This window comes from Suncus etruscus, chromosome X (genome assembly GCF_024139225.1).
Source record: "Suncus etruscus isolate mSunEtr1 chromosome X, mSunEtr1.pri.cur, whole genome shotgun sequence".
Taxonomy (NCBI): Eukaryota; Metazoa; Chordata; class Mammalia; order Eulipotyphla; family Soricidae; genus Suncus; species Suncus etruscus.
The window spans coordinates 94,425,323-94,450,635 of NC_064868.1; the positions used below are offsets into that span (position 1 = coordinate 94,425,323).

A 25,313-nucleotide genomic window follows, 5' to 3' on the forward strand; every position below is an offset into this window, starting at 1 on the left:
GACCTACAGGACCTCCTGTAAAAAGCCACACATCCAGGGGACCTAACCCTCTACCAAGGGCAAACTAATCACCCCAAATTCCTCATGCCTGAAATTTTTAAGGCTCCTGGGATTTTTTGACTTCAGAAAAAACTGCCTATACAGCCCCTGCTGAGGCTGCTTGTTGGCTGGTTAAGGTCTTCTTTTTTTTTTAATTTTTATTTTGAATTATGAGAACAAAAGATGCAAAGAAAGAGGACAAGGTAAAGTTACAGTGGAAGGACAATCACCCATAACATAATTCTGAAGAAATCCCCTTGCTGATATCTTAACTTTGAACTTTCAGCCAAAGAACGTTAAGATAAAATAAAACAGAATCCATGTGCGATTATTTTGTCCCTCGAGTCCCCAGATTGTGGCACATTATAATATTTCTTAACAGCACACAAGGCAATCTAAAGCCATCAAACTTACGTAACTCCTTTAACATTAGAGGCATAGTATTTTTTAATTTCCATGTACATGAATATTAGCTTAAGTTTGGTTAAGGTCTTCTAAGTGCTTGTCCAGCCCCATCGTCCCCTCCCCAGACGGCAACAACAGGAGGCAGGAGGTAGTGCTCACACCTGCAAGACCTCTCTAGACCCAGTGAAGGTCCACCCGGGAATGCGGACCCTGGCAAGGCGCAGGTGGTCAGGCCAGCTCCAAGGATCAAGGACCAGGGGGAGATAGAGGGTGCGACTGGGACAAGTATCCGTGTCAAAAAAAGAGCCGAGGCAATGAGCTGGGAGCGGTGAGGCCTCATTTGTCTTCCTCCAAGCACGGCTTCCCAAACTGGGGCTGCAGAGATGAAAGCTGAGCTACCCCCACCGTGCAAGGCTCAGCCTCCGGGCTGTCTCTCGGAGCCCACGCCTCGCCCTGCAGAGGGCTCGGCTTCCCCGAGAGGGCGCTCCTAAAAGCAGTCGTCGCAGAGGTGGAGGAAGCGCTGGACCCAAAGGAATTGTCGGGGCTGCGGCTTCCCCTCGCCCCCGCCCAGCCGCCGCAGCTGCCACCTCCGCCCAGGAAACCCAACCGCAGGGGACGGAGAGGGGTACGCAAGTGTCAACAGGTCCTCCAGGGACCGAGCACGTAGAAGAGAGGGCGGGCTAGGAGTAGCGCGCGCCGCCAAAGCCGCCGCCAGTTCCTTCCTACAGGCGCTGGGGCGCGGCCAAGTCACTGCGCACGCTCACTCTCTCACATCACTCCGAACAATCCGAGCCTGGGAACGAAGTCCGCCAGGGCTGCGAACATTGAAGAGGCTGACGCTATGCGTAGGGGGCGGAGCAATTCTCTTGGTTCCACCTCTGGCAGTCTGAGCCAGTCAAAATACAGGAAGTGTCGCTGACGAAGAAACAGGAATGCGCAGGCGCGCCTTGCCGCTTCCGCCCCACTCCCCCGTTTCGGCTCCCGCCGCAGAGAGGAAGCTCAGCCCAGGCTGGAACCTGAGCAAGGTAGTGGAGCCCCTCAAAGCTGGGGTGCCCAGGAGAAGCTGCGCGGCTGCCGGCGGCACAGAGCCAGAGGCCAGTTTGTATTTGTCAGCAGGGAAAGGGAAACGTAAACACTGGGTTGGTGTTAACAGCGATCATTACTGGCTCAACTGGAACAAGGGCAGGGGAGAACAGATGTGGGGACAAATAGAGGGGAAACAAATGTGGAGGTAAGAACACACCAGGGTGGGAAGGGGAATCACATGTGGCTGACAGGTTTTGTGTGCAGGGCGCCCTGTTCATCCCCACAGCTCCAGAACTGAGCACTGCCCCATGTGGCTCTAAAAACAAAAACAATCAAATCAAATAGGAAACTCAGGAGCTGCCTGGGCTGTGGCACCAGTCAAGCTCATCCTGTACAGGTGAAAGCCTCTTGATTTTTTGCAAATGAAGGCTGAGTGCAGACCCAGAGGGAGAGAGGCCAGGGCAGGAGCTGGCCTTGCCTTCCAGCCTCGACTGTTTGGTCCCATGAATCCTGTCTGAACCCAGTCAGTTGTGGCCCAGAAAAACAAACGATAGCTGCACAGGCACTAGGGTGGGTGAGCATAGAGCGTGGATCCCTGCGGCTGGGAGGGCCCATCTCAGACCATCCCCAAGCCTCCCAGCCTGCCACTCTAGCTCCCTCCACAGCCAGACGCAGATGGCAGACTGGGAAATCTCACTTTCAGCTTGGATTTGGCTGGGTGCATGGAGCCAGAGGACAGGAAGAGGCCAGGGTTCTGGGAGTGGGGCCTTGTGCTCACTTGTATACACCAATTCCCACCACTGAAGAAGTTTATTGTGGGAGCTCCTTGGGTGAGGATAGGGAGGGGCAGGAACGGAGGGGACTAGGTGGGGGGACTAGGTGGGCAGCTCTAGGAGGCCAAGTCAGAGGCTTCAGAGCTGTCCTTGACGTCCGTGCTCTCTGTGGTCTCACTGACCTCGCTGAGGTCTTTGCTGTCACCCCCGCTGTCCTCCGCTGAGAGGCCTGGTGGTGACATGGCTTTGCTGTCCACCTTGTTCTCGATGGAGCCTAGCACCACGTGCCGGCCTTTCTCCTTCAGCTCCAGGTGTCGCCGAAGCTGCAGGGAGATGGGGCAGGTGAGCTTGAGAAGTCACCCTGAACCCAACTGCGCAGCCCCACCAAAAGAGGGTGTCTGGGCCCTCCTGACAGCAGCTGCCAAACTGCAGAGGGAGCCTGAGCTACACAGCCCTCTGTACCACTGAGCACTGCCCACTGGGCCTCTCCTCACTCACCTCCTCGGCCATCTGGGTGAGGTCCCGCTTCATGGCGTAGGCATCTTCCCCGTCAGCGTAGTATTTGGGCTCCACCTCACTGATCCTGAGGGCAGGCGAAGGGACCCTCTGGGAGACTGGTCAGCTCTCTGTGCCCCAGCCAGCAGTGGTACTCGCCATCCCCGTCCCCCAAGCTACCTGACAAATCTAGAAGCTTCTGAACACAGTTGCACCTTCCTCCCAGCCCTGCTCTGGCCACAAAAAAGAGCACTGGACCCAGCTATCAGAGGTACATGTGTCTGGGTCTGAGACACTGTCCATTGCCATATCCCCATCATTGCCTCTCAAGTGCCCACGGGGTGCTGTGCCTGCAGAGCACCAGCCCTGCTTCAGGGCACTTCATTTTGGGGCCACATGCAATGGTGCTCAGGGCTTCATTATGGTCAGAGTGTACAGAGCCGGGGATGAACCAGAATTGGGCCAAACATTTGCTCAGTCTGGTCAGCACAACCTCCCTCTTCCCAGGGCACCCAAGTGGACACTCTAGTTCTGCTACCATGCTTCTGCTCACTAGTACTGCTACCATGCTTCTGCTCATGTTTGGGCCTCATCTCTCCTCCAGAACCTTTTTTTTTTGGTTTTTGGTCCACACCCGGTGACGCTCAGAAGTCACTCCTGGCTATGCGCTCAGAAGTCACTCCTGGCTTGGGGGACCATATGGGACACCGGGGGATCGAACCGCGGTCCATCCTAGGCTAGTGCAGGCAAGGCAGGCACCTTACCTCTAGCGCCACCGCCTGGCCCCCCTCCAGAACCTTTATAGAAAGCTGGGAGCCCATGGGCCCGGAGAGATAGCACAGCGGCATTTGCCTTGCAAGCAGCCGATTCAGGACCAAAGGTGGTTGGTTCGAATCCCGGTGTCCCATATGGTCCCCTGTGCCATATAGCAGGAGCTATTTCTGAGCAGACAGCCAGGAGGAACCCCTGAGCACTGCCAGGTGTGGCCCAAAACCCCCCCTCAAAAAAAAAAAAAAAAAGAAAGCTGGGAGCCCTTCCGCACTCTAAGACAGCACTTCTGAGTCTCAGACTTAGCCACTCTCCATTAGAAGTGTCTAGAAGTACTTACTGAAAGTTGAGGGTGTTTGAATAGAGATGCAGGGCGGCTCGATTGCTGCAGAAAAATAAGGCATCGCTGAGCCCACAGACTGGGCCTGTCTTCCCCCTCCAAGGTCCACCTCTCTACTAAGCCCACTTCCCAGAACTTTTCCCAAGACAAGGCACCCCAGGACTCCCATCCGGGCAGTAGTTCTCCCTCAGACCAGCCTCCACCTCTTCCTAACATGCAGAGACACGTATTTGGCATTGAAGTTCTCTATCATGGCCCGGGAGGCCTGGTCCATCAGCTTCTGTGCCAGGCCAAGGCGCCGGTGAGATCTCTTCACTGCCTACGGGGACAGAGCGGGCAAGAGGTGGCATAAAGGGCTGCAGCAGCGCAGCACCAATGGAGTCAGGGTGGACGCTGCATACCAGGGAAGTGATGTGTCCATGTGGCACGTCATCTGGGTCCTCTTCCCTAGAATCAGACAAAAGAGAACTGCATACACTGCATGCTTCCAAAGCCCATGCACAGCATTTAGGGCACTTGCCTTGCACATAGCCAGCACCGGTCCCTTTCCCAGCACCCCATAAGGTCCCCCAAATCCTGCCAAGTGTGAGTACAGCCAGGAGTAAGCCCTAAGCACCGCTGGGAATGGCCCAAAAACCAGAAGAAAAAAGCCTAGTTGACAGTGTCCAGAGAACACAGCTCAGTGACAGAACCAGTGTCCAGAGGGCCAGGGAGAGGGCTCACGATGTGGTGCCACAGGACCCTTGGGACACATACACACACCTGGACCCTTTGGACACACACACACACACACACACACACACACACACACACTCGCTTCCTCATTGCCACTTCAAACTGGCCCTGATGTAGCACCAGAGCAGGTGGTGCAGAGGCCTCAGCTGGCATCACTCCCTTTTGTCTCCCTCTAACTGAGCCAAGCACTGGACTCCAGGCGCCCAGGCCACCAAGGAACTCAAAAGGTCAGAAGGCAGCCTGTGAACTCCAAGGCCTGGACCAGTGGCACAAAGACACTGAGCACAAACCTCCCATGAGGGAGGTCCAGGCTTGCGCCCCCTTCATTACCTGGTTCCCCCCGCCCCGAAATACCAACACCCAGAGTTTTGATGACTCACATTTTGGCCAGCACGTAGCCCACTATCTTGCCATTCTCATCCTCAGCGATGTAGGAGAGCTGAGGACGCAGAAATCGTCAGAGCACCCCACGGCCTGGCCCCATTCCCCCACATCCCAGCCCCAGGAAGCTTCTTCCCACCTGCGGCCAGGAGAGGCCATGGTAGAAGTAGTACTTCATCTGGTAGTTCTCGGGGAGACACAGCAGGTTACAATGCTGCATGTTCATCAGGTCTTCTGGCTGCGGAGCAATCAGTGGGGGCAGTCAGCCACGGCAGGGGTGAAATCCCGCATCCGGGCAGGGACCGCTGGAGGCTCTAGCTTTGCATTGCCAGGAAAGTGAGGGGGAGGTTCCCGCACACCCCGGGAGGCACCCCGACATCACGTCCTGGGGCATGCGCACGCGGTCCGGCCCGCACGCACGCGGCGGGGCAGCCTCGAGCCCTCACCCTGGCGTTACGGATGTTCATCGCGGCACTGAGGCTCGCGGGGCCCAGCGGGTGCGAGCTTGTCGCGAACTTGCCGCGATCCGATGCGATGCCAGGAGGCTAGGACTGTACCGAGAGCGCGGTACTGGTTCCCGGAGGATGAAGGCGGAAGAGGCGGTGCACAGCGGAACCTTCACCGGCCGGAAATGAGCGGCTACTCGGCCCGCCTTCCCACCCCACTGGCCAATGGAGGCGGTAGACCCAGCCCGCGGGCGGAGTGGCCATCTGGGTAGCTTGGGGCCGGGCGTCGGGTCCAGGCCCCAGAGACTCGCAGGGCTGCAACCTGCTGGAAACCTCCCGAAACTACAGACAAGTGCACAAGGCAGTGGAGGCAGACTTGGCTTTATTCCGTGGCTCCGCGGGTGGGGATAGTGGGGGAGGCCCCCGCGCTCTGAGTAGGGGCAGGGGCAGAGGCCGGGCTGAGGCGGCTCAGCAGGGCGCCCAGTAGTTTCTCGCACATAGCCAGGCACCTTGGTACGTGGAAACAGCCTGCGGAGGTGGGACCGGGCCTCGGTTTGAAGGACCGCTACGAGGCGAGGTCCTGCGAAACCCAAAGGCACCCCTTTGTGCACCCCTCTCACTCACCTTTAAAAGGACCCCCCTTGATGGTGAGGGCAACCTTTCCCTCCTGGGTCAAGTAGCCAAACCACTCCCCGTACTTGGGATCGCGAAACTGAAATCACAAGGGGACTGTGGCAGCCTCGGGATGCGGCCTCTTCTCTAGTCCTGCTGTGCTGTTCCACACCCCAAGGGCCAGGAATCTTCCTGGCCCAGCCCTCTGGAGCCCCTTGGACAGCAGAAGCAAGAGCAGTGACTCACATCTTTCTCCAGGGGGAAATTGCAAGTTCTTTAGGGGGATATGTTGATGTTAGCAACTTGTGTATCTGTAAAATCCGGAGTGCCGGGTACCACCAGTTTGGAAAAACAAGTATTGCCCTTGGGTTTTGTTTGTTTGGTGTTTAGACCATACTCAATAACGCTTGGGGGGTTCCTCAAGGGCTCTGGCCTCAGGAATTACTCCAGGTGGTGCACTGGAACCATATGGGATACTGGAGATTAAGGTCAGCTGCTTGCAGTCACTGGTTCTACAGGGCCCACATTGTGTGCAGGATCCAGGGACCACGGAGCAGCACCAGAACAACAACAAAAAAATCAGAAAAAAATAAACCCTCCAAAGTTCAACTTCTTAATTTTTTGTTTCTTTGTTTTTGGAATTTTGGGCCACACCCAGTGACACTCAGAGGTTACTCCTGACTCTGCGCAGAAATTGTTCCTGGCAGGCTCAGGGGACCATATGATATACTGGGAGTTGAACCCGGGTCCGTCCTGGTCAGCTACGTGCAAGGCAAATGCCCTACCACTGTTCTATCTCTCCGGCCCTCAAAGTTCAACTTCTGTGTTGTGTGCTCTTCTCCGTAGGGTTCAGAGTATCTTGTTGACTATTCTCTTTATAGTAACTTCTCTTATGGCCTTACTTGATTTCCACTCCTTGAGCTGACACAGCACAATAAAGAATTTGACTGTTGGCCGGGAGCAATAGTACAAGTTGAGAGAGCACTCGCTCTGCACGTGGCCAACTAGGATACAATCTCCAGCATCCCAAATGGTCCCCCAAGCACTGCCAGGAATAATCCCTGAGTGCAGAGCTAGGAATAACCCCTGATCATTGCTGGGAGTAGCCCCAAAACAAAACCCAAAGAATTGGATGGTTTTCCTGTTGTTGTTGTTTTTGGGAGGGAGTGCTTGAATCTGCTTCCTATGTTGCTGTGATGGTCAGTGTATCTGACTCACCTGATGGTGCTGACTTTCAAGACTTCTTTTTAGGATTTTTTGAATCACATCCAGGGGTACTCAGGGGTTACTCCAGGCTCTGCACTCAGAAATGACTCCTAGCAGGCTCAGGGGACCTCAGGCTCAGGGATGAACCTGGGCCAACCACGTGCAAGGCAAACACCCTCCTTGCTGTGCTATCACTCCGGCTCCAACTCTGGGAATTCTTTAATGCTACCCACATCTCAAAGAAATGGACTCAAGGGAGAGACTTAGAAATCTGGTACTTCCTGGTCCTGAGCAGAGCCCAGACCCTATGTGCCCCTGACCCCCAAAAATGAAAAATATGCTCCTGAAATTTTGCTTCAGGAAATGTTGCTCATCTCTATGAGGCTTGTGAGTCCTATGTTTGGATATTGGAGTGTACACAGATGAAGCTGAGGAGGACTCTGATTTTGTTGTTTTGGGGCCACACCCACCAAAGCTCAGGAGTTCCTCCTGGCTCTTCCTTCTGGAATCACTCCTGGTGGTGCTCAGGGGACCCTATGGGATACTGGTGATGGAATCAGGGTTGGCCAAGTATCTTATAAACACCTAGTGTGTCTCATAGTGGCAACACTGTTGCCACTGTCGATCCTGAAAGTAGAAGCTGGGTCTCACCCAGGCCCCTGGATGCACCTGTGGAATGAGTTTCAGTTTTAAGGTTGCACCCAACACTTACCCGTTGGAATGTGTACTCAGCCACCTGACAGAAGCAGCGCAGCAAGGCGGGATCGCCACTGTCAGCGTAGCCCATGAGGAAGGCCACCATGGCTTCACTGTGTGGCCACCACAGCTTCATGGCCCACTCGAGCTGCAAGCACAGGCACAGCATGTGTCTGGGCCCTTGGGACAGGATACATGTCCCGATTTGATGCTCCCAACACATAGCTCCCACCTGGCACCAGGCACACCTGAGTTGGGCAGAGGCCATCGGCATCCTGGAAGTAGAAGAGGCCACTGTGCTCAGCATCCCAGCCGTTCCGGAATGGTAGCCACAGGAACTGGGTGATGGCACGAGCTCGCAGTTCAGTGTCACCTTTCCTTCGAGCAAACTCCAGCAGGAACCAGCCAGCTTCCAGTGCGTGGCCTAGAGATGCTGGGTGAGGTAGGACCACTCCCACCCCCTGTGCCAAACCTGGGGCCACTCAGCCCAGCCTGGCATTGGTGAAGCACAGGGTGGCTCCCAGACACTTGTCCCCATGCCTGACCCTTACCTGGGTTCTGATGTCTCCCCAGGCAGCCTGGGAGCTCCTGGCCATCCTCTGACACGGTCTCCAGCACAACCTGCCCATCCCTCTGCAGCCAGAACCCCGAGGATAAGTGACACAGGGAAGCCCACCGAGCTGAGGTACACCCCTACTGTCCTTGGCCCCACAGGCGGGGTGAGGGCTCAGTACCCACTTCCTGCCCTCACCTGGACATGTTGCAGGATTCTGCGGGCGCACCAGTCACCCAGCTCGGAGTACCGGCCTGCCAGCTCCTCATCAGCCTCCCCGAGCTGCAGCACCAGCCCGAGCAATATCATGGGCACTGCCAGAGGCTCCGAGGCAGGGGCTCCCGCCATCTGGGGCCGACCCAACCCCGATGGGTCCTCCAGCACCCAGTGCACAATCTGCTCCATCATTGCCACCGCTTCGCTCTGCAGGGTAGGGGAGAGTGAGGAAGGGTGGGGCAGCCTAGACTGCGGCTGGGCTCCTTGAAGGGGCACTTTGTCCTTTTACCTGCGGGGGGCCTCCCAAGCAACCCGTCCTGGGCCCCAGTGAGGCTCTGCAGAAAAAGTGGGGGCCCATGTTTGCATTGTGGGGAGGGTCTGAAGCCCAACGGGAGGACAGAGGTGGAGGTGCAGAAGCTAGGAAGAAAAGGGGTGCGGCCAGGGGTCACACCTGATAGCGCGGCTCCTCAGTAACCCGCCACAGCTCATTCATGGCCATGGCATAGAAGCTCTCACTGAAGATGGTTCTCTGCACCTTGACAGGCTGGCCGGCTCGGGTGAGAGCGAACGCACACTTCCTTCCAGGGGGCTCTACCCTTGCGAACCTCAGCAGAAATTCGCCCCCTGGAGGTGGGAACGTGGCCTGACTCACTGTCCCCCTAGGCACACCTGCCCCTTTTCGCATCTCTCAAGAAGTAGCATCCCCATGAGAGAAGGGAAGGGAAGGGGAGGGGGGGAGGGGAGGGGAGAGAGAAATAAAAATAAAATATAAAAAAGAAGTAGCATCCCCACCTGCTTTGGCTGCTTCCAGGAGCTGGGGGCGGCGGAAGCGCGGCAGAGTGCGGTACAGGCGACAGTACATCCACACCTGAGGACAGACCAACTGAAGCTACGGTATGCCTGGCTCCCCCACACCTCAGCCCAGGCCTGAGCACCTCCCCTACCTGACGGGCCTGCAGCCACACATACTTGACATCATCGTACACTTGCCCATCTTGACCCAGGCACGTGAAGAAGCCCCTATGGACAGCAGTGTCAGCCTGGAAGGGGGACCATCTTATCTCCACCCCTCATTATGTGCTCTCACCCGTGTTCCTTGTCGTGCGAGTGCTCGGTCCAGAAGGTCATCACACGGTCCAGCTCTTGTGCTATGCGCTCCTTCCAAGCCAGTACCATCTCCCTCTCCTGCTCCACTGTCAGGGCCTCGGTCTCCCCCAGGGGCTCTCCTGTTTTCCCCAGGCCCGGGGACCCAGTTTTCAGGACGCCCCCCTCCACTCCGTGTCCTCCAGCCCCCTCCATGTTAACAGCCCACACCACGGAACCCTCCACGGGCCTGCTACAAGTGGGGCCCCAGCTCATCACTCCCTTCCTTCTCCTCTAGGAAGCAGACCAAAGCTAGTCTCAGTCCCGTGACTGTCACTCAGCTGACCAGCTGTGTCCCACCCACTGCTCTGGGGGTTCTGCGGGGGTGGGGGGGTTATGGGGGAGGAGTTTATGAACGCCCCCACCTAACCCCCCAGGGACTCTGCAGTCTAAGAGGGGTTTATCCACACCCCACCCACCATGGGGGCAGTTCAGCAGGTCCTAGGAGGGGCTTATCAGCACCCCACCTACCCCTCAGGGGTTCTGCAGTCTGGGAGGGGCCTGCTAGGGCCCTGCCAATGGGTGTTTCTGCAGGGACTGGGAGGGGCCTGCTAGGGCCCTGCCAATGGGTGTTTCTGCAGGGACTGGGAGGGGCTTATCCTCACCCCTCCCACAGCAGGGGTTCTGCAGAGTCCCAGGGTGCAGTTTGATCCTCCTGGTGGGAGGTGAGCTGCCAGGACTGCCTGGGATGACTTGTGCCCTCTTGCGACACCCACCCCACCCCAAGAAACCGTGATAGGAATCAATCAGACCAGAAGGGACAACCAGACCAGGCCTGGAGCCCTCAATCGTCTTGAAAGCAGTGATGAGGTGCCAAGAAGCTAATTGGACTGTCCAACACTGTCCACTTTTCCTGGCCAACATGGAGGCATAGTCCAAGGGACAAGGGTGCTTCAGTGACTTGGGATTCAAATGTACTTTAGGGGTTCAGGGTCCTCCCTCAGTAAGGCTTTGTGCAAGCTGACCCTCCCTCTGAGCCTGGAAATTGACCCTAGGCCACTGGGGAACAAGGGTGCACCCCTCCAGCCAGATCTTATCCTGCCCCCAAGGATAAGCCTCACACAGGGGTGGTGGGGGTGGGCTGCAGGAGCCCAAGACTGGAAAACTGGACGCCCTACTGCAGGTCATGGCTAATGCCAGCTGCCTGAGGTATTAGCAAATACAGGGGTGTTGAGTACTGAGTAGGGTAGGATTCAGTAATCCAACATGCGACAGCCCAATTCTCTGGAAATAGCTCCGCCCCATCCAAGAACACCCCTCCAGAAACACTGGCAAGTGAGAGCTGAGGGTTATTTCCAAAAAGTCTTTTAATTGTTCAAAATAGCACAAAACGACATCGCACTATGCTGATATTGTGTCACGGGAGTTCTCTACAATAGATGAGGGGGCACTGTTCTCACAGAGACCCAGGGTCGCAGGAGGACAGGTGGGGACAACGGGACCAGGCAACTGGGCTCCAAGGTGACTAAACGTGACATTTCCATGGCGAAATATACAACCAACCAGGGGCCAGAGGCCGCTGGCCAGGGATCCCCCACCATACTGCTCTCCAGAGATGGGGGGTTATGGATTGGGGGTGCACCTTCTCAATCCTGCCGAGTGCCTCAAGTGTGGGTGCAGGGCACAAAGCCACTGGCCAGTCCAAGTGGCACCCCAAGTCTCACGTGGCATGGTACTGCCAACTCTGGCCCAGGAGACAGCATGTCTACTCATCCATCCCTCCAGGTCAGAGTGGAGTATTGGGCCTCCAGAAGGGGGTGGCTTCCCCTCCAACTGTCCACACTCCTCTCCAAAGCCCTCTTACATCATCCTAGGAGGGCTGAGGTTCAGCCCCCCACTTCTTGGCCTGGCTGCCCCCAACTATTCCGACTTTATAAAGATCCCTGCCAAGGCTTAGCCAAGGGCAAAAGGCAAAAACAAAAGCCAAAAGGAAAAGAAGCTACACATTCTGTACACGGCTAACAACAAAAAAAAGGGACCAAACCCCACACACTAAGGCTAAAATTACAATGAGAAGGTGAACTGGTCAGCTCCAACTGAAAACTCCCAACGATGCAGCAGTTGTCAGGTGCTCCCTGGCCGCAACCCAGGACTGCGGAGGCCATGGAACACTGCTTGGGGGGGCAAGGGGGTATAGGGGCTGGGAGCTGCTCCGGGCGCTTGCTTGTCTTATGGAAAATGGGGAACAGGGGAGAAGGGAAGAGTACAAAGGCCTCTAAGAAAATAGGGGCGCGGCCATGGGAGCGTGGGCAGAGCTGGGATGGGGTAAGCTGCAAATGCCACAGGAACAGAGTCCAAGAGGAATTGATGGTCGCCCTGTGTGGGGGTAGGAGCCGCCAAGGCTCTTGAGTGGAGGTGGGATAAAAGTTAGGGGGACACCTGGACCCCAGCTTGTTGGCCCCTAGCTGCTGATCCCCCCAAGGCTCATTGTGTTCCTTCATGGGCCCTCCAACCCCATCTGTCCTGCCCGCTGAGCTGCACCAGGAATGCCTGGCATGGCTCCTCTTGGCAGCAGTGGTGCAGCCCCCCAAAACTGTGCTTTCTGTACAGGCATCTCAAACAGCGCAAAGGGCCAAAAGGGGTGGAGGCCAGGAGCCGGGGGGGCCTGGCGGGGTGTCCTGAAGCAGAGGGGGCTGGAGGAAGGGCTAGTGCCGGCGCGGCCTCTCACTGCCCGTCGGCCTTGGATTTCTTTGGAGCAGATTTCCTAAAAGGGAGGAAGCAATGGGTCAGGCCACTGGCAGCTACCCTCCTGGGGGAGGAGTTCCAGGCCCCGTTGGTGAAGCAACAGTCTGGGGGGGCACCCACATGGAGGAGGCCAATCAATCTCATCCCCGCCGCCCATGCCCAAAGGAGCCTGCTCACATTTCTTGGGAGGCCATGGGCCGCTTGCTGGCTGGCTTGCTGCCAGAGCTGTCCTTATTTGTTTCTGTGGGACAAGGAGGCTGTGTAAGGGGCAGGCCCGGGTCCCAGGCCCAGCCTGTCGCTCCCACAGCAGCCCAGCCTACCTTGCAGCCACCTGACTTGGGTGGCGGGGCCATAGCCCTTCTCGTTACGGGCGGCAATGCGGAAGATGATGGCCGGCTTGGTGGTGTAGTCAATATGCGCATTGGACAGGCTGGAGGACTGCACGAGGCACGAGGGGCTGGGTCCGCAGTATACCCGCATGAAGGCCAGCTGTGCAGGGGTGGAGCTCTTTGCCTCCCCACCAGCCTGTGAGCTCTGGATGGCCAGGTACACCGAGTACTCGATGATTTTGCCAGACGTCACAGACGGTGGCTCCCAGGTGAGGTGCGCACCATCAGGGCTCTGGGAACCATGGGCAGGTCAGGCTCCAGAGGGAATGCAGGTACACCAGTCCCTGCCCCCCCTTCTCCATCAAGGCTTCCATCTGTTCCCCTTTGGAAGGATGCCCCATATAACCCGGAAATAAAAGTGACAGGGCAGTCAGCCCAGGAAGCTAAAAAAGACCCACAACAGCAAGCAGAACAAGGACATGGAGGTGTGTCGAGAGCCTTTGTGGCCACCACACTCACTTTGCTGATTTTAATGGCACACGGGGCCCCTGGGAAACCAGGCAGACACGTCTTAAAGGCTGAGATCTCGCTGAAGGGCCCCCGGCCACAGGCATTGATCCCTGCCACGCGGAACTTGTAGGCTGTGCCCGGCTGGAGCTCCTGTTTCTTTAGCTGACTGTAGTCAGGGACTGCACCCGAGTCATCCTGACGGAGAGCAGAATGGCAAGAGGGACTATGCTATGGAAGGGGCACCACATGGGAACACCCTACCTCGAGCTCCCAGTGACACTCACGTCACATGTGGCTGCGTCATCAGGGGGCAGGAAGTAATGCGTCACCATGACGTTGGTGCCCTTGATGACCCCAACATCAAACCACTGGTTCTCTTTCTTCACGGGGGCTTTGCTGGGGGGTGCTGGCAAGTCCTGCTTCTGGAGACGGGAGACAGGGAGGCCCTAAGTGCTTGGGACCCAGAGTCACCCCTCCTTCCCAATCTCAGGCCCAACAACTTACCACGCCCAAGGACTCAATGCCATTGGCCACTTCAGTGAGGGTGGCGGCCGCCTGCAACTTGGCAGGACTCGCCACCACCACTGGCTGTGGGGCCACGAAGGTGTTTGACGGGGCCAAACCTGAGGAAAAAGAGGTGTCAATGGGTGGGCAGGCAGGCAGGAGGCCCCAGGGTAGATAGTGGGCTTGGTCCAAAGCTATCTTACTCTCGGTGGCTGTGGGTGGCAGCAGGGCCACTGTGCTGGGCACTGCCCCAGCCAACTCGTTCAGGCAGTTGCTCTCAATTGCTGGGTCATTGAGGCTGTCAGCTGGGGCCAGGGCCTCAGTGGGGAGGTGGTGCTGTGCCTGTGCCTCCTGCAGCTGCTGCTGCTGCACCAGGGCCGCTAGCTCTTGCTGTGTGAGCACGATAGGGATGGTGGTGGCCGGGCCCTCCTGGCCCTCGCCTGCCAGGTGCCCCAGCTCAGCCTGTGTCACAGCCGCCGCCGCGTCTGATGTGTCCATGGGCTCTCCGGTGCCTGCTCCAAGGGGGGGAAGGCAGAGTCCTCAAAGAGGCACCCCATGCCTGCACCCCACCCCAGCTCCCATCCTGGCCCAGCACCTACCCATAACAGCCTGCTGAGCAGCCTGGAGCACAGCCTGGATGGCCAGTGCCTGGGCCTCCTCTGTGGCAGCAGCCTGGGCAGCGGCTTCGGCTGCTGCAGTCACCGCCAGCTCCTCGGGGGTGAGCCCCGTGACCATGAGAGTGGTGGTGCCCCCCTGGGCCTCGGCCATCAGCTCCTGGGGCAGTGCCAACTGCTCCACTTCAGACTGGGTGGGGGCAGGCGGCTGGACCACCACAGTGGCCACAACGGCCGAGCTGGCTGGCTCCTGGCCTGATGGTGGGTCTGCTGTGCTGCTGAGGTCCACAGCACCCTGGAGCTCGGGCGGTGGGGCGGCAGCCAGGACCTCGGCAGGCTCAGCCATCAGGGCCGCAGGGGCAGACTGCAGGAGTTGCCGTGGTGGTAGCTGCGGGCGTGGCCCTGGGGAGGCCTGGAGCTCCTCGGGGGGCTGCAGGATGTCAACAGCAGAGAAGGGCATGTCAGAAGTTTCGGTGTTGGCTATGGTCACTGTTATCGTGGCCGGGATGGGGACTTCGGGGGCCAGAGCCCCTGGGACAGTCTCAGTCACTGATGAGATCTTCTAGAAAGGGAGAAAAGCCCGTCAGAGGCGAGGGGAGGAAGGCCAGGATTAGGGAGCTTGCCCTACAGGCCTGGCCAAATCCCTGAGGGAAAAGGTGGATGGATACGGAGTAGTGCAGCTTCCCTACAGTGTCACTCAGGTGCTACAGGAAGCAGCTGGCCAGGCGGGCTACAGCACTATGGAAACAAATCCCAGAGCCCTCCAGGAAGCAGTGCCCCCAGCTTGGTGCAAGAGTGTCACCTGGTGGCCGACTCTGGAACTGCACCGGCCGCTCCCAGGCAGGCTCTTACCGGCACGGAGGGGCCCGGGACAGGTGTGGACTGGGTCACAGTGGTCACAGCCCTAGTCAGCGCTGACACAGTGGTGGTGACGACACTGGAGCTAGTGACACTCGCCATATCACTCTGGGTGCTCTCCACCTCTCCCTGGTCACTGGCTGCTGGTGGCGGATCTGTGGGGACACAGCGGCATGATGTGCCCACCCGGCCTGTGGTGGGGCACCAAGAGCACAGCTTGTTTCCCTTCCCTCACCTTGACTGGAGCTCATGTTGGAGGTGACAGTGGTGGCTGTGTGCGTGGTACCAGTCTCGTGGGTCTCACATGGTGGATTGGAGCAGACCCGCTGTGTGGGGAAGGAAGCCAGCAGTGCTGTGGCTGCTGGTGGGGCCAGGGAAGCAGAAGCTGCTGCCTCGGCACCCGGGTCCAGGGTCCTGTGTGATGGCCCAGCATCGGGCAGCAGGGCCCCCATGCTGACTGACATCGTGGTGCCAGTGGAGGTGGTCTGGTGTGTCTCGCATGGCCGATTGGCCGGGGGTGGCTGACCACCCTCGGGCTGCCCTGCGCTGCCACTGGAGGTGGCAGTGGTGGGTGTATGAGTGGTGCCCGTCTCGTGTGTCTCACACGGTGGGTTGGAGCAGACCCGCTGGGCACCACCTGCGTTTGAGGTAGTGGCAGTGTTGGTGGTGCCTGTCTCATGGGTCTCGCATGGCGGGTTGGAGCACACTTGTGTCACGGGTCCCAACAGTGCCTCCAGAGCTGTGACAGTCCCGGTGGGGTCCCCGGCACCCAGGCTGGAGGCAGAAGGGTTGTGAGGGACCTCAGCTGGGTGCCCCACTGACACCAACTGGCTTAGGCCGGCTACAGGGCCACAGGGCCGCTGGCCTCCCAGCAGTGCAGCGCCAGGAACCATGACAGTCATGGTGGTGCTTGTGGAGCTGGTCTGGCGAGTTTGGCACGAGGCAGCAGCCTGGGCCCCTTTCGGCATGCCAGCAGCCAGGCTGACCCTCACTATGGTGGGGGCAGATGCGGTCGTGCAGGGCAGGCGCCCAACACCCATGCTGGCCACAGCATTGGTGGCTGTGTTGGTGGTGCCTGTCTCGTGTGTCTCGCATGGTGGGTTGGAGCAGCCGAGCTGGCCTGCCATGTTGGAGGTGGCAGTGGTGGCCGTATTGGTGGTGCCCGTCTCGTGCGTCTCGCATGGTGGGTTGGAGCAGCCGAGCTGGCCCACCATGTTGGAGGTGGCTGTGGTGGCCGTGTTGGTGGTACCTGTCTCGTGCGTCTCGCATGGCGGGTTGGAGCACATACGCACCACACTGCCATTCTGCTGGGCCACTGCTGAGGTCACCAGAGAAGCTGCTTCCTGCCGCTCACAGACAAACTGCACCTGGGGGACCGGAGGGTGCCCCCCAAGATTGGCCACAACCGTGGTGGTGGCCGTGTTGGTGGTACCAGTCTCATGGGTCTCACATGGCGGGTTGGAGCACACCAGTGTCACAGTGCCGGGCTGCACGTCTCCCTGGCCCGAGTCGGCGATGGTTACAGTGGCTGTGGGCTGCTCAGTGGTAGGTGAGGCCAGGATTGACACTGGGAGGTCATGCACAGGCTGGGCCTCCACACCACTGGGGGCCGTGATCAGAGTAACCTGGGTAGGCTGGGCCACAGGCTGCGGATAGCAGGGCAAGCTGGTGAGTGCTCTGCGCTGCCAATTCCCTCCCAAGGCTGGGGAGAAGGGCAGCTATGCCGGGCAGTCTGGCCCCTACCTGCATGGTAATGGTGGGGGTAGTGAGGGCACCAGCCGCTGTAAGCGTAGTCTGCGCAGCCGACACAGTGATGGCTGTGGGGTTGATCACCTGGCTTGAGAGGGTGGCAATGGTGCCCAGGGTGGTGATGGGCGTGGCCAGGGAGGCACTGGTGCTGTGGCCCCCAGCTCCGGCCAGGCTGGTGGAAACAGTGCCTGTCACTGTGCCCAGAGTAGTGACACCTGGAGGCAGAGGAGGAATACAATGAAGCCAGCAGCTTTAGAGCTCCCACATGCCCTAGAAGGGGCAGACCTGAACAGTGGCAGCCACACACCTGTAGTGCCCTTCACGACTAGTGTGGTAACAGCTGGCTTGACAGCAGAGACAGTCACGGGGGTAACTAGGCGAACGCCTCCCATGGGCACCGTGCGCAGGAAGGTGCCTGGCTGGCCAGGGGCCCCCTTTAGTACCACCTAGAACATGGGAAGACAGTAGCGCCAGGTTAGCATGGACCTTAGGCAGGGAATGCGGGGCAGCGCCACTAGTGTCCCGGGCCTCACCTGGGTAACACCTTGCTGCCCATGGCCAGTGGCTATCTTGGGGACAGCAGTGATGATTTTAGCTGGAGTTCCAGTGCCTGAAGTCATGACCTTGGTGGTAATGATGGTGATGGGGGACTTGATGCCAGGAGTGCTGCTCACACCTGCTGGGATGGGCAGCGTCTGGGTCTCAGCCCAAGGGCTCCCTTCAGTCCCATTCACCTCCACCCTCCAGAGCTTGAGCCCCTACCTGTGGCGCCAGCCTGTGTGATGATGGCTGACATGGGGATGGTCTTGATGATGGTGGTTGTGCCAGGTTTGGTGGTACTGGGGGTCACGCTGCTGATGCCCAAGATGGTGGGTTTAGTCCCGGCGCCACTGGCCTGAGTCGTAGTAATGATAGTGGTCGGCTTGCCATCGGCTGAGGTCACTAGCTTCAGGATGGTTCCAGCAGGCAGTGGCCCTTTGGTCTGTTAGGGGCAAACAGGCGGGTGCCAGTGAACCAGGGCCCTTCCGCATTCAAGCAGCTCGCAGGGTGCCCTCAGTCCATGCTCTAGTCCAGCACGGCTCACCTGGATGATCTGGGTCACAGGGCCCGTGGATGCCTGGCCTGTGACTGCAGACGTCTGGACAGGCTTGGTCTGGACAACCGACATCACCTTGCCCAGATTAGAGATCTGCAAACCCAATTGTGGACCATGTGATGTGGGTGGACCACAGTGAGCACAGGCCCCAGCCGGCAGCTCCACCAGGTGTACATGCACTGCCCACTCACCAGAGCACTGCCTCCAGGGACAGAGATGGGACTCTTCACCAGAGTGATGGTCTTGGTGACCCCACCTACCACCGTGGTCACCACCTGGGCCTGCTGGGCCACAGTCACCGTTCCAGACTTGTGCACTGTGATGATGGGCCGTGTGGATGTGTTGGCAGCCGAGGAGACAGAGGTGCCCACCTGAGCAGCAGCGGTCTTCAGCATGCGTGTGGCCGGGTTGCTCACCTGGATGGTAAGAGTTCCCGGGCACTCAGCTCCAGTGGTCTGGAGCCAGCAAAGCTGCCCCACTACCTGGCCAGCAATAGTGCCACCCCCATGGCACTGCTCACCATGACGGGCGAGGAAGCCACCTTCACTGTGGCAGGTAGGGTGGTGGTGCCAGGGGTCACAGCCACTGTCTTAACAATCGTGGTGCCCGCTGGTACACTCAGCACAGTGGGTGCCGAGGAAGGAGGGATCTTCTGAGTGGCCGCAGCGGCAGCTGCCAGGGCAGCCATACCACTCATCTGTGGGTTGCTGCCAATCACCTAGGCAGGCATGGCAAGGGTAAACACCACAGCCAGTCCCAGAGCTTCCTGCCAACACCCCAGCCAAAAGTAGCTTCTGCCTGCCGCCAGCACTGTGCTGAAAGCTCTGGGTCATTAAGACGCAGAACCGAGAAGTGGCAGGAACAGGGCGGCCTAGGGAGTTGCGGCTGAATGAGCTTCCCGCCCTCTGGGGGAGCGCGAGAATGGGGCCGCCCGCCCCAGGGGCTCTCCTCACCGTCCCCTGGGCACTCTGGGCAGGGACGACCATGCGCACGCCCGCAGGCAGAGAGGTCATGGTGACGGGAGCCTTGCCCGCTTGACTGGCGGGTCTCATGGTGACCAACGGGGTGCCTGCAGTGGCCTGTGGCCCAGTCACTTTGAGAACAGCAGGGACACCTGGTGAGAGGGGCCAAGGGTGAGCAGAACCCAGCCTAGCACCCTCCAGCAGGGGAGGGCAGGTCCGAACCCCCCAGCTCACCTTGGTTTCGGGCTGTGGCAGGCACAGAAATGGAGCTGCCAGGCACTGTCGGCAAGACCTGGATGGTGGTGGTGGTGGTGGGCGCAGCAGCTGCCTGAGGCAGGAGTGTGATGCCCACCTGGGTCAGGGGCTGCACGGCAGGAGCAGCAGCAGCTGGGGCCGGGCTCTTGGGGGGGTTGGCAGGTACCGAAGGGACGGGGTTGGGTGTGGGGGAGGTGGCCGTAGCAGCCGTGGCAGGAATGTCGTATTTCTGGAGCTGCAGAAGGTAGCTGTCGGCAGTGGCCACCGCCCCCCAGCTCACCTCCAAGGAGTTGGTGTTGGCTCGTACCAGCTGCACCCGCGCAGGGGGTGGTGGCTTTTCTGGAAGAGAGCATGGGGGTGAGGCCAGGGTGGGTTCGCCTCATGGGGACTCTCTCTACCCCACTGGAGGGCTACAGGGCAACTCACCTGTTTCCAGATACCAGAGGTCCTTACAGCACACCTGGTTGTTCCAGGCCTTGCGGTAGCCGTCGCGCCCGCTCCAAATGTACAGGCGGGTGTTGATGGCGACAGCACAGTGGCCAGCTCGGGCTCGGGGAATGTTGTCCTCCAGCGTGTCCATGAGGATGGTCTCCCAGGCCATGGAATCTGGGGCGGAGAGAAGGGCTGTTAGCCTACCATGCAGGTCCCCCATCCCTCTATGAGGATGGAAGCTCAAACTTGCAACCTCTGGATGAGCGGTGAAACAAAATTGCCTGGGCCCAGCCAGCACAGGCCACCACACCCGCGACCCCCGCCCCCAACCACAGCAGATAGCTCTGCATGATGGTGGGTGGGGAACTATGGGCCTAGCCAGCACCTGCCACCGGAATCTGCCCTGTGATTCCCCTTGCATCAGGGTAAGTGGTGCAAGGATACTCACGGAGCAGCGTCTGTACAGGGAGATGCCTGTGATACCAGTGCCAAGGAGATGTTCCTTGTCCCTGGGGTAGGGTGCGAAGTGCTCCCAGAGATAAGAGTTGAGGGGCCGGCCGGCCAGACTTCCCAACAAGCATTTAGTCAAGTCCCCCCCTTCCGCACACAGCAGTTATCAGGACATCTTGAGGAAGGCCCTCTTGGGGCCAGGCTTTATGCAGGTTGCATTCGCATGGCCCCTTGACCCTCCCAGCTTGGAGAGACACAGGCCTTTGAGGCAGCTGAGCTCCCTGGAAAGCCACAGCGCTCAGGGCCAAGGAGGCCATACCCAGGTTGAGACAAGCCAATGTGTTGGTGCACTTCCACTCCTTCTCATGTGTGGCCACCTTGACGTCATCCATGACGAGAGGAACCCAGCCACCAAAGACGTACATTCTGGGTCGAGGGAGGGAAGAGCAGAAGAGGCTAGTGGAGGAGGTGCCACTGTAGGCCACCACTTCCAGCCTGACTTCAAGCACACTGAGGGCCTGTGGCCATCAGTTGAGCCCTCTTGATACCAACCATATTGCCTCAGTGGCATAGACCCTAGCTACACAGCCCATCTCCAAGGGCCAGGATGCCACTACTCACTTGTTTCCGATGGTCGTGGCTGAGTGCAAGCTCCGAGGGAGTGGCGCTACTCCACTAAGACTGGGCTTGTTCCATGTCAGTGTCTCTGTAGAGAGAGGGATGAGAGATGGGCACATGGATCTGGCCACCCCCATCCCAGCCCTGGGCACTATCCTAGTGGTACCCCAGCATCCCTTCAGCCTTCTGGTGAAATGCTCTCCAGACACTCCAATGGGGCACCTGCTTACCAGCCTGGTGGCCCCTAGGTACCACCGTCCTCATCTGTCCACATGGATAGCAAGCACTGCTCCTTCCCGCCTGAGCACCCTAGTGACCTGACTCAGGAAAAGCCTTGGCCAGCCAGCAGGGTCTCACCCTCCTTACCAATATCCAGGGTCCAGAGGTCCCCGAGTCTGCAGCCACTCATCCCCCCATAAATAACCAGCTTGGACTTCTTGTTGTCCTTCTCAGTGTAGACCACAGCAGTGTGCGACTCTCGGGGTGGAGGCAGGACCCCATAGGTGATGGGTATGTCCCAGGCGACTACTCCAGAACCCGGGCGCAATTCCAGGATGTACAAGTCATTCAGATATCTGGAGGGAGAGAGGTACAATGGCTCACTCTGCAACCCCCCACGGAAATCCTCAACAAACACCCAGAAAATAGGGCCAGATGAGGAAGTATGGAGGCCTTCCATGGCTCTCCCAAACTCACCTTGGAATGTTGTTCTTGGGGTCCTCACTGTCGTTGGCCAGACCCCCAAACAGGTAGCATTTGTTGCCCACGAGAGAGAAGCTGTGTCCAAGTCGAGGACATGGAGGGGGGCCGTTCTTGGGTGTCTTGGCTTTGAGTCTCTTCCACTCCCAGCGACTGGCCTGCAAAGGTGAGGCTGGAATTTAAGTGGGAAACGGGAGAAGGGTAGGGGTGTGCTCAGTGGGCACTGGCCGGGTACTTGCCTGTAGTTCATAGAGGTCGTTGCTGTATTTGCCGTATTCCACCATACCACCAAACACCAGCAGGCGTGTGCCATCACATACGAAGCCATAGGCTGCACACCCTGGGGGGATGTCCCCTCGCACAGCTGGGATAAACCACTGGTTGGTTGCTGGGGACCAAAGGGAGGTAAGTCACACCCCAGGCTCTCTAGCAGCCAGCCTGTGGCACAACCAGCCCCTCCATCCGAGCTCTGACCCTAGCCCCCACCTGGGAACAGCCTGGCCAGTGCCTCCCCATCATGCTAGGAAAGCAGCGGGAACGGTAGTCACCCTCCAGACTGCTCCCCCTTATTCCAGAACATTGAGCAGAAGCTTACAGGGCAGAAATGGGAGGTACCCCAATCAGCTACTTGTACCTCCTCCCCTGGCAGGGCCCAGTGTCCCCATGCCTGCTGCTCTGAGGAAGTAGATATGTCCCCTTAAAAATACATATAACATAGCCACATTCCTATTTTTATGGGGGGGGGCACACTCAACACTGCTTAGGGCCTGCTCCCAGCTCTGTGATGCAAGGTTTCTACTGGTGATGTCAGAGGGCTTTGTGTACCAGGGACTGAGTGAGGGCCAGTCACAGGCAAGGCCAATGCCTGGACCTAGGGACCATCTCTTAGCAATGCCCTGTGCTTTTGAAGGGTCCCCTTGAAAACACTCTACTCTTCCGAGGAACTCAAATCCCAGCCAGCGCCATTTGGGCCCGTTCACCTAAGTGCGTTTCGATCATTCACACAAGCAGATGGGGAGCAAGTCGGGGAGGGCCTTTGTGGGAGGCCCTGTGGATGGGGGCACTAGGAAAGTCCATATGCTAGGACAGCAATCTCCCTACAAACACCAGTTCTCTGCCCTCTCCCACTGTGGGGGTCTCTATGGGCTGGTTACAACTTGAGGGCCTGTTAGTCGTGTCACTGACTAGAGGAGGCCCCTGCAGCCAGCCTGCCTGCTTGCCTGTCTGAGCACAAACAGCCCAGGAAATGCAGAGGCGAATCCCCCGCAGATGGGGGCCCCCCCTAGCTGCCCGACGGCCGCGGGGTGTCAGCCAAGTTGCAGCTGAAAGCAAGGAGGGCTGGAGACGCCCTGTTCTCTGGTGCTCCGCCAGAGGGGGGCCATGCCGGGCCATTCCCGCGCTCCCCCAGACGGAGATCCCAGCCCTTACTTAGTTCGCTCTGGCCCCCCTCATTCGGCCTGCGGTTGCTGCTGTCCTGTCAACCTCGAGTGCGTCACCACCCCGGCGGCTGAAGCTTCCGCCGGCCACTTCCTGGGTGGCAGGGGATTTGGGGGGCCGGCGAGTCCCCCGGGAAGCGCAAGGCACCTGGCCGAGCGGGCTAGCCTGACCCGCGCAACCGGGGGCCGTGGGCAGGGGCCTGGCCAGTGTGCCCTGATCCATGTCCTGCACCTTGGCTCAGCTCTCTGGGGGTAATCGGCTTTGCCCCTGGAAAGAAAGTGCCCGCAACCCAGAGAACCGGACACACCCCCGCCCGTGTTCACATACACTCCAAAAGCCGGGGGTGGCACGGGGGTCGGTACGCGGGTAGCGGCACCCCGACAGGGCACCTCGGCTCTTAGGCGCGTTTCCCGCCCCGGGACCTAACGGCGCATAGCGCCCCAGCAGCGCGCGGACTCGAGCTGGCGTGACAGGTGAGCGCGGCAGGCGCCCCTGGGGGTTTTGGAGAGCCAGGAGGATCAGGGGTTCGCTCGGCCGCGCAGACCCCATCGCGGCAACAGGTGTCCCGCGGGGCGGGGGCAGCGAGGCCGGGCAGAGGCGGGGGGTGCCCCGGGGACCTGCACTCACCCGTGTTGTACACGTGCAACTCGTCCACGATGCCCTCGTTGCCGCCGCCGAACACCACGATGAGCTCCTTGATGGCCACGGCGCGGTGGCCGTGGCGGGGCCGGGGCACGGGGCCCGACCAGCCCACCACTCGCTTCCAGCGCGGCTGCAGCAGCACCGCAGGCGAGTTGGCGGGCGACACGGCCGAAGCCATGGCTCTTCGGAGGCGCGGCGGGAATGAGTCCTGAGGCGAGACCAGAGCCCCCTAGTCTCTCACACACCCCCTCGGCTCTGAGGCAGCTCTCCCACAGAAGCGCTTCCTCACACCGCGGCGGACCGGCCCATGGAGGCCGCCATCTTAACCGCCCTCCTCCTCTTCAGCTCTTCCCCCGCTCTTCGCTCCGCCTGGTCCCGTCGAGCCGGCTCACAACGCCGAGGGCCGAGGCGCCAGCAGACACGTACGGTACTGTGCCGACGTTCTGACTTCCCGCTCGTACGCTCCCGCTCACGCGCCGGGGCGAGCGGCTGTGGGAGCCGCCATCTTGAGCCGCCTGTCTCTCCTCCCTTCCTCAGTCGTAGCCCTCCCCCGCCGGAAATGGCGGAGTCCCGGCCCGGTTCCCACACAACTCACACACCGCCCCCCTGCTGCGAGTCTCCGGCTCTGGCCGGCTTCCGGGGCGGGTGGAGAGAAGCCACCAGCGCAGTGCTCGACTTCAGCCCCGCCGGCGCTCAAACCACAATTGTGGGAGCCGCCATCTTGGGACCGTGTCGCTTCCCCGCCCAGCACTCCGCCGCTCCCGAAACAAGCTCCACACGCGGGAGAAAGTGGGCGCGCCGGTCACTCGTGGAAAGAGCTTCGGCTCTCGAGGGAGTGGGTCGGCGGTGGAGCCAGCGCCGTACGGCTTCTGAGCTGTCGAACCGCTCCCCTCAGTCCGCCTCTACCGCTCAGGGAGCCGCCATCTTGAGACTAGCTCCTCCGTCCCCCCTATTCTCTTCCTCTTGGGTCAGTTCATCCACCACAGACCCAAGGCGAGACAGCGTCCGATCCTCACTTCCTTACTGATAACTCCGTCCCACAGGAACAGACCCCAAGTGCCAGAGTTACGCCCCGAAGTGGCGACTGTACGGCAGAAGGAGCTGTAACGGCAGGGCGCTCATGCCTCCTCCCTGGGAGCCGCCATCTTGTGTAAAGAAGTAACAACTAAACATGGCGACGGTAGGGCGAGGGGGCGGGGTGTGTAGACGTCACTGTTCTCTCCCGCCCTCGCACTATTCCCGCCCCCTCCAACAAGGGCCTGTTGAAGTTTCCCTGTGGGGAGGAGGGGGGGACGCCCTCACGAATGGGAACCGGTACCGAGGGATTCTCAGCTGAGGCTCCAGCCGCGATCAGGCCAAGCACCCGAGCGACTAGCCCCGAGGCTCTCCGAGGCGGCGAGCCTCCACGCCTCCGCCGTGGGAGCCGCCATCTTGCCACTTTCCCTCGCCCGGCCGTCTACGGGCGTCAACAGCAACTTTCAGCACAAAACAAATATGGCGGCGGCGGCGACAGAGGCGTCTGGGGAAATGCCCGGATGGAATGGCTCCCACGACTTTGGCCCCGCCCCCGGACTGGAATGAGAGGCTCGCAGCGCGGAAGGGTCGGCACTTTTGCATGGATTCTGGCAGACAGTGGGGC

The 25,313-nt window shown here is 59.5% G+C and overlaps 3 protein-coding genes across 7 annotated transcripts; all 3 read right to left on the reverse strand.

Annotated features, from left to right (window-relative positions):
* Positions 1–2,261: 2,261 nt before the first annotated feature.
* NAA10 (N-alpha-acetyltransferase 10, NatA catalytic subunit) lies at positions 2,262–5,572 on the reverse strand. The gene is made up of 8 exons (XM_049767529.1): positions 5,409–5,572; positions 5,102–5,200; positions 4,962–5,020; positions 4,248–4,293; positions 4,050–4,165; positions 3,847–3,891; positions 2,742–2,826; positions 2,262–2,566 (listed from the first exon to the last, which is right to left on the reverse strand). Exons 1-8 carry the CDS (start codon positions 5,427–5,429, stop codon positions 2,360–2,362), a joined length of 678 nt encoding a protein of 225 aa, XP_049623486.1. The 5' UTR covers positions 5,430–5,572; the 3' UTR covers positions 2,262–2,359.
* A 201-nt stretch (positions 5,573–5,773) lies between these two features.
* Positions 5,774–10,070, reverse strand: RENBP (renin binding protein). Its single transcript, XM_049767550.1, has 10 exons — positions 9,779–10,070; positions 9,636–9,711; positions 9,484–9,559; positions 9,143–9,315; positions 8,674–8,898; positions 8,474–8,555; positions 8,171–8,346; positions 7,939–8,070; positions 6,033–6,120; positions 5,774–5,936 (listed from the first exon to the last, which is right to left on the reverse strand). Exons 1-10 carry the CDS (start codon positions 10,048–10,050, stop codon positions 5,791–5,793), a joined length of 1,446 nt encoding a protein of 481 aa, XP_049623507.1. The 5' UTR covers positions 10,051–10,070; the 3' UTR covers positions 5,774–5,790.
* A 1,047-nt stretch (positions 10,071–11,117) lies between these two features.
* Positions 11,118–25,150, reverse strand: HCFC1 (host cell factor C1). Of its 5 annotated transcripts, none has more exons than XM_049767461.1 (26): positions 23,660–25,150; positions 21,835–21,983; positions 21,593–21,753; positions 21,263–21,471; positions 20,900–20,984; positions 20,598–20,704; positions 19,823–20,002; positions 19,376–19,735; positions 19,133–19,293; positions 18,700–18,897; positions 18,371–18,595; positions 18,168–18,272; positions 17,846–18,065; positions 17,617–17,762; positions 17,391–17,529; positions 17,078–17,298; positions 15,570–16,980; positions 15,329–15,489; positions 14,462–15,038; positions 14,066–14,377; positions 13,863–13,981; positions 13,643–13,780; positions 13,368–13,553; positions 12,840–13,140; positions 12,697–12,760; positions 11,118–12,538 (listed from the first exon to the last, which is right to left on the reverse strand). In XM_049767461.1, the coding sequence occupies exons 1-26, from the start codon at positions 23,850–23,852 to the stop codon at positions 12,499–12,501; spliced, it is 6,168 nt and encodes a 2,055-aa protein (XP_049623418.1). In that variant the 5' UTR covers positions 23,853–25,150; the 3' UTR covers positions 11,118–12,498. The 5 variants fall into 5 exon arrangements, with proteins under 5 accessions (XP_049623418.1, XP_049623421.1, XP_049623420.1 ...); XM_049767464.1 differs by having other exon boundaries at positions 14,066–14,374; positions 14,462–14,906; positions 23,660–25,149; XM_049767463.1 differs by having other exon boundaries at positions 14,462–14,906; positions 23,660–25,149.
* Between the last annotated feature and the right edge of the window lie 163 nt (positions 25,151–25,313).

Excerpts from the sequence above, each read along its gene's own strand:
- RENBP (XM_049767550.1), bottom strand. The coding sequence starts at position 10,050 with ATGAGCTGGGGCCCCACTTGTAGCAGGCCCGTGGAGGGTTCCGTGGTG. Across the intron at positions 9,316-9,483 it reads CCTGGAAGCAGCCAAAGCAG|GGGGCGAATTTCTGCTGAGG; the intron begins GTGGGGATGCTA and ends TCCCACCTCCAG. Across the intron at positions 8,556-8,673 it reads GAATCCTGCAACATGTCCAG|AGGGATGGGCAGGTTGTGCT; the intron begins GTGAGGGCAGGA and ends TTCTGGCTGCAG.
- NAA10 (XM_049767529.1), bottom strand. The coding sequence starts at position 5,429 with ATGAACATCCGTAACGCCAGG. Across the intron at positions 5,201-5,408 it reads TGAACATCCGTAACGCCAGG|CCAGAAGACCTGATGAACAT; the intron begins GTGAGGGCTCGA and ends ATTGCTCCGCAG. Across the intron at positions 3,892-4,049 it reads TCTCTGCATGTTAGGAAGAG|CAATCGAGCCGCCCTGCATC; the intron begins GTGGAGGCTGGT and ends ATTTTTCTGCAG.
- HCFC1 (XM_049767461.1), bottom strand. The coding sequence starts at position 23,852 with ATGGCTTCGGCCGTGTCGCCCGCCAACTCGCCTGCGGTGCTGCTGCAG. Across the intron at positions 18,066-18,167 it reads CTGTGACCCAGATCATCCAG|ACCAAAGGGCCACTGCCTGC; the intron begins GTGAGCCGTGCT and ends TGCCCCTAACAG. Across the intron at positions 13,141-13,367 it reads GTGCCATTAAAATCAGCAAA|AGCCCTGATGGTGCGCACCT; the intron begins GTGAGTGTGGTG and ends CATGGTTCCCAG.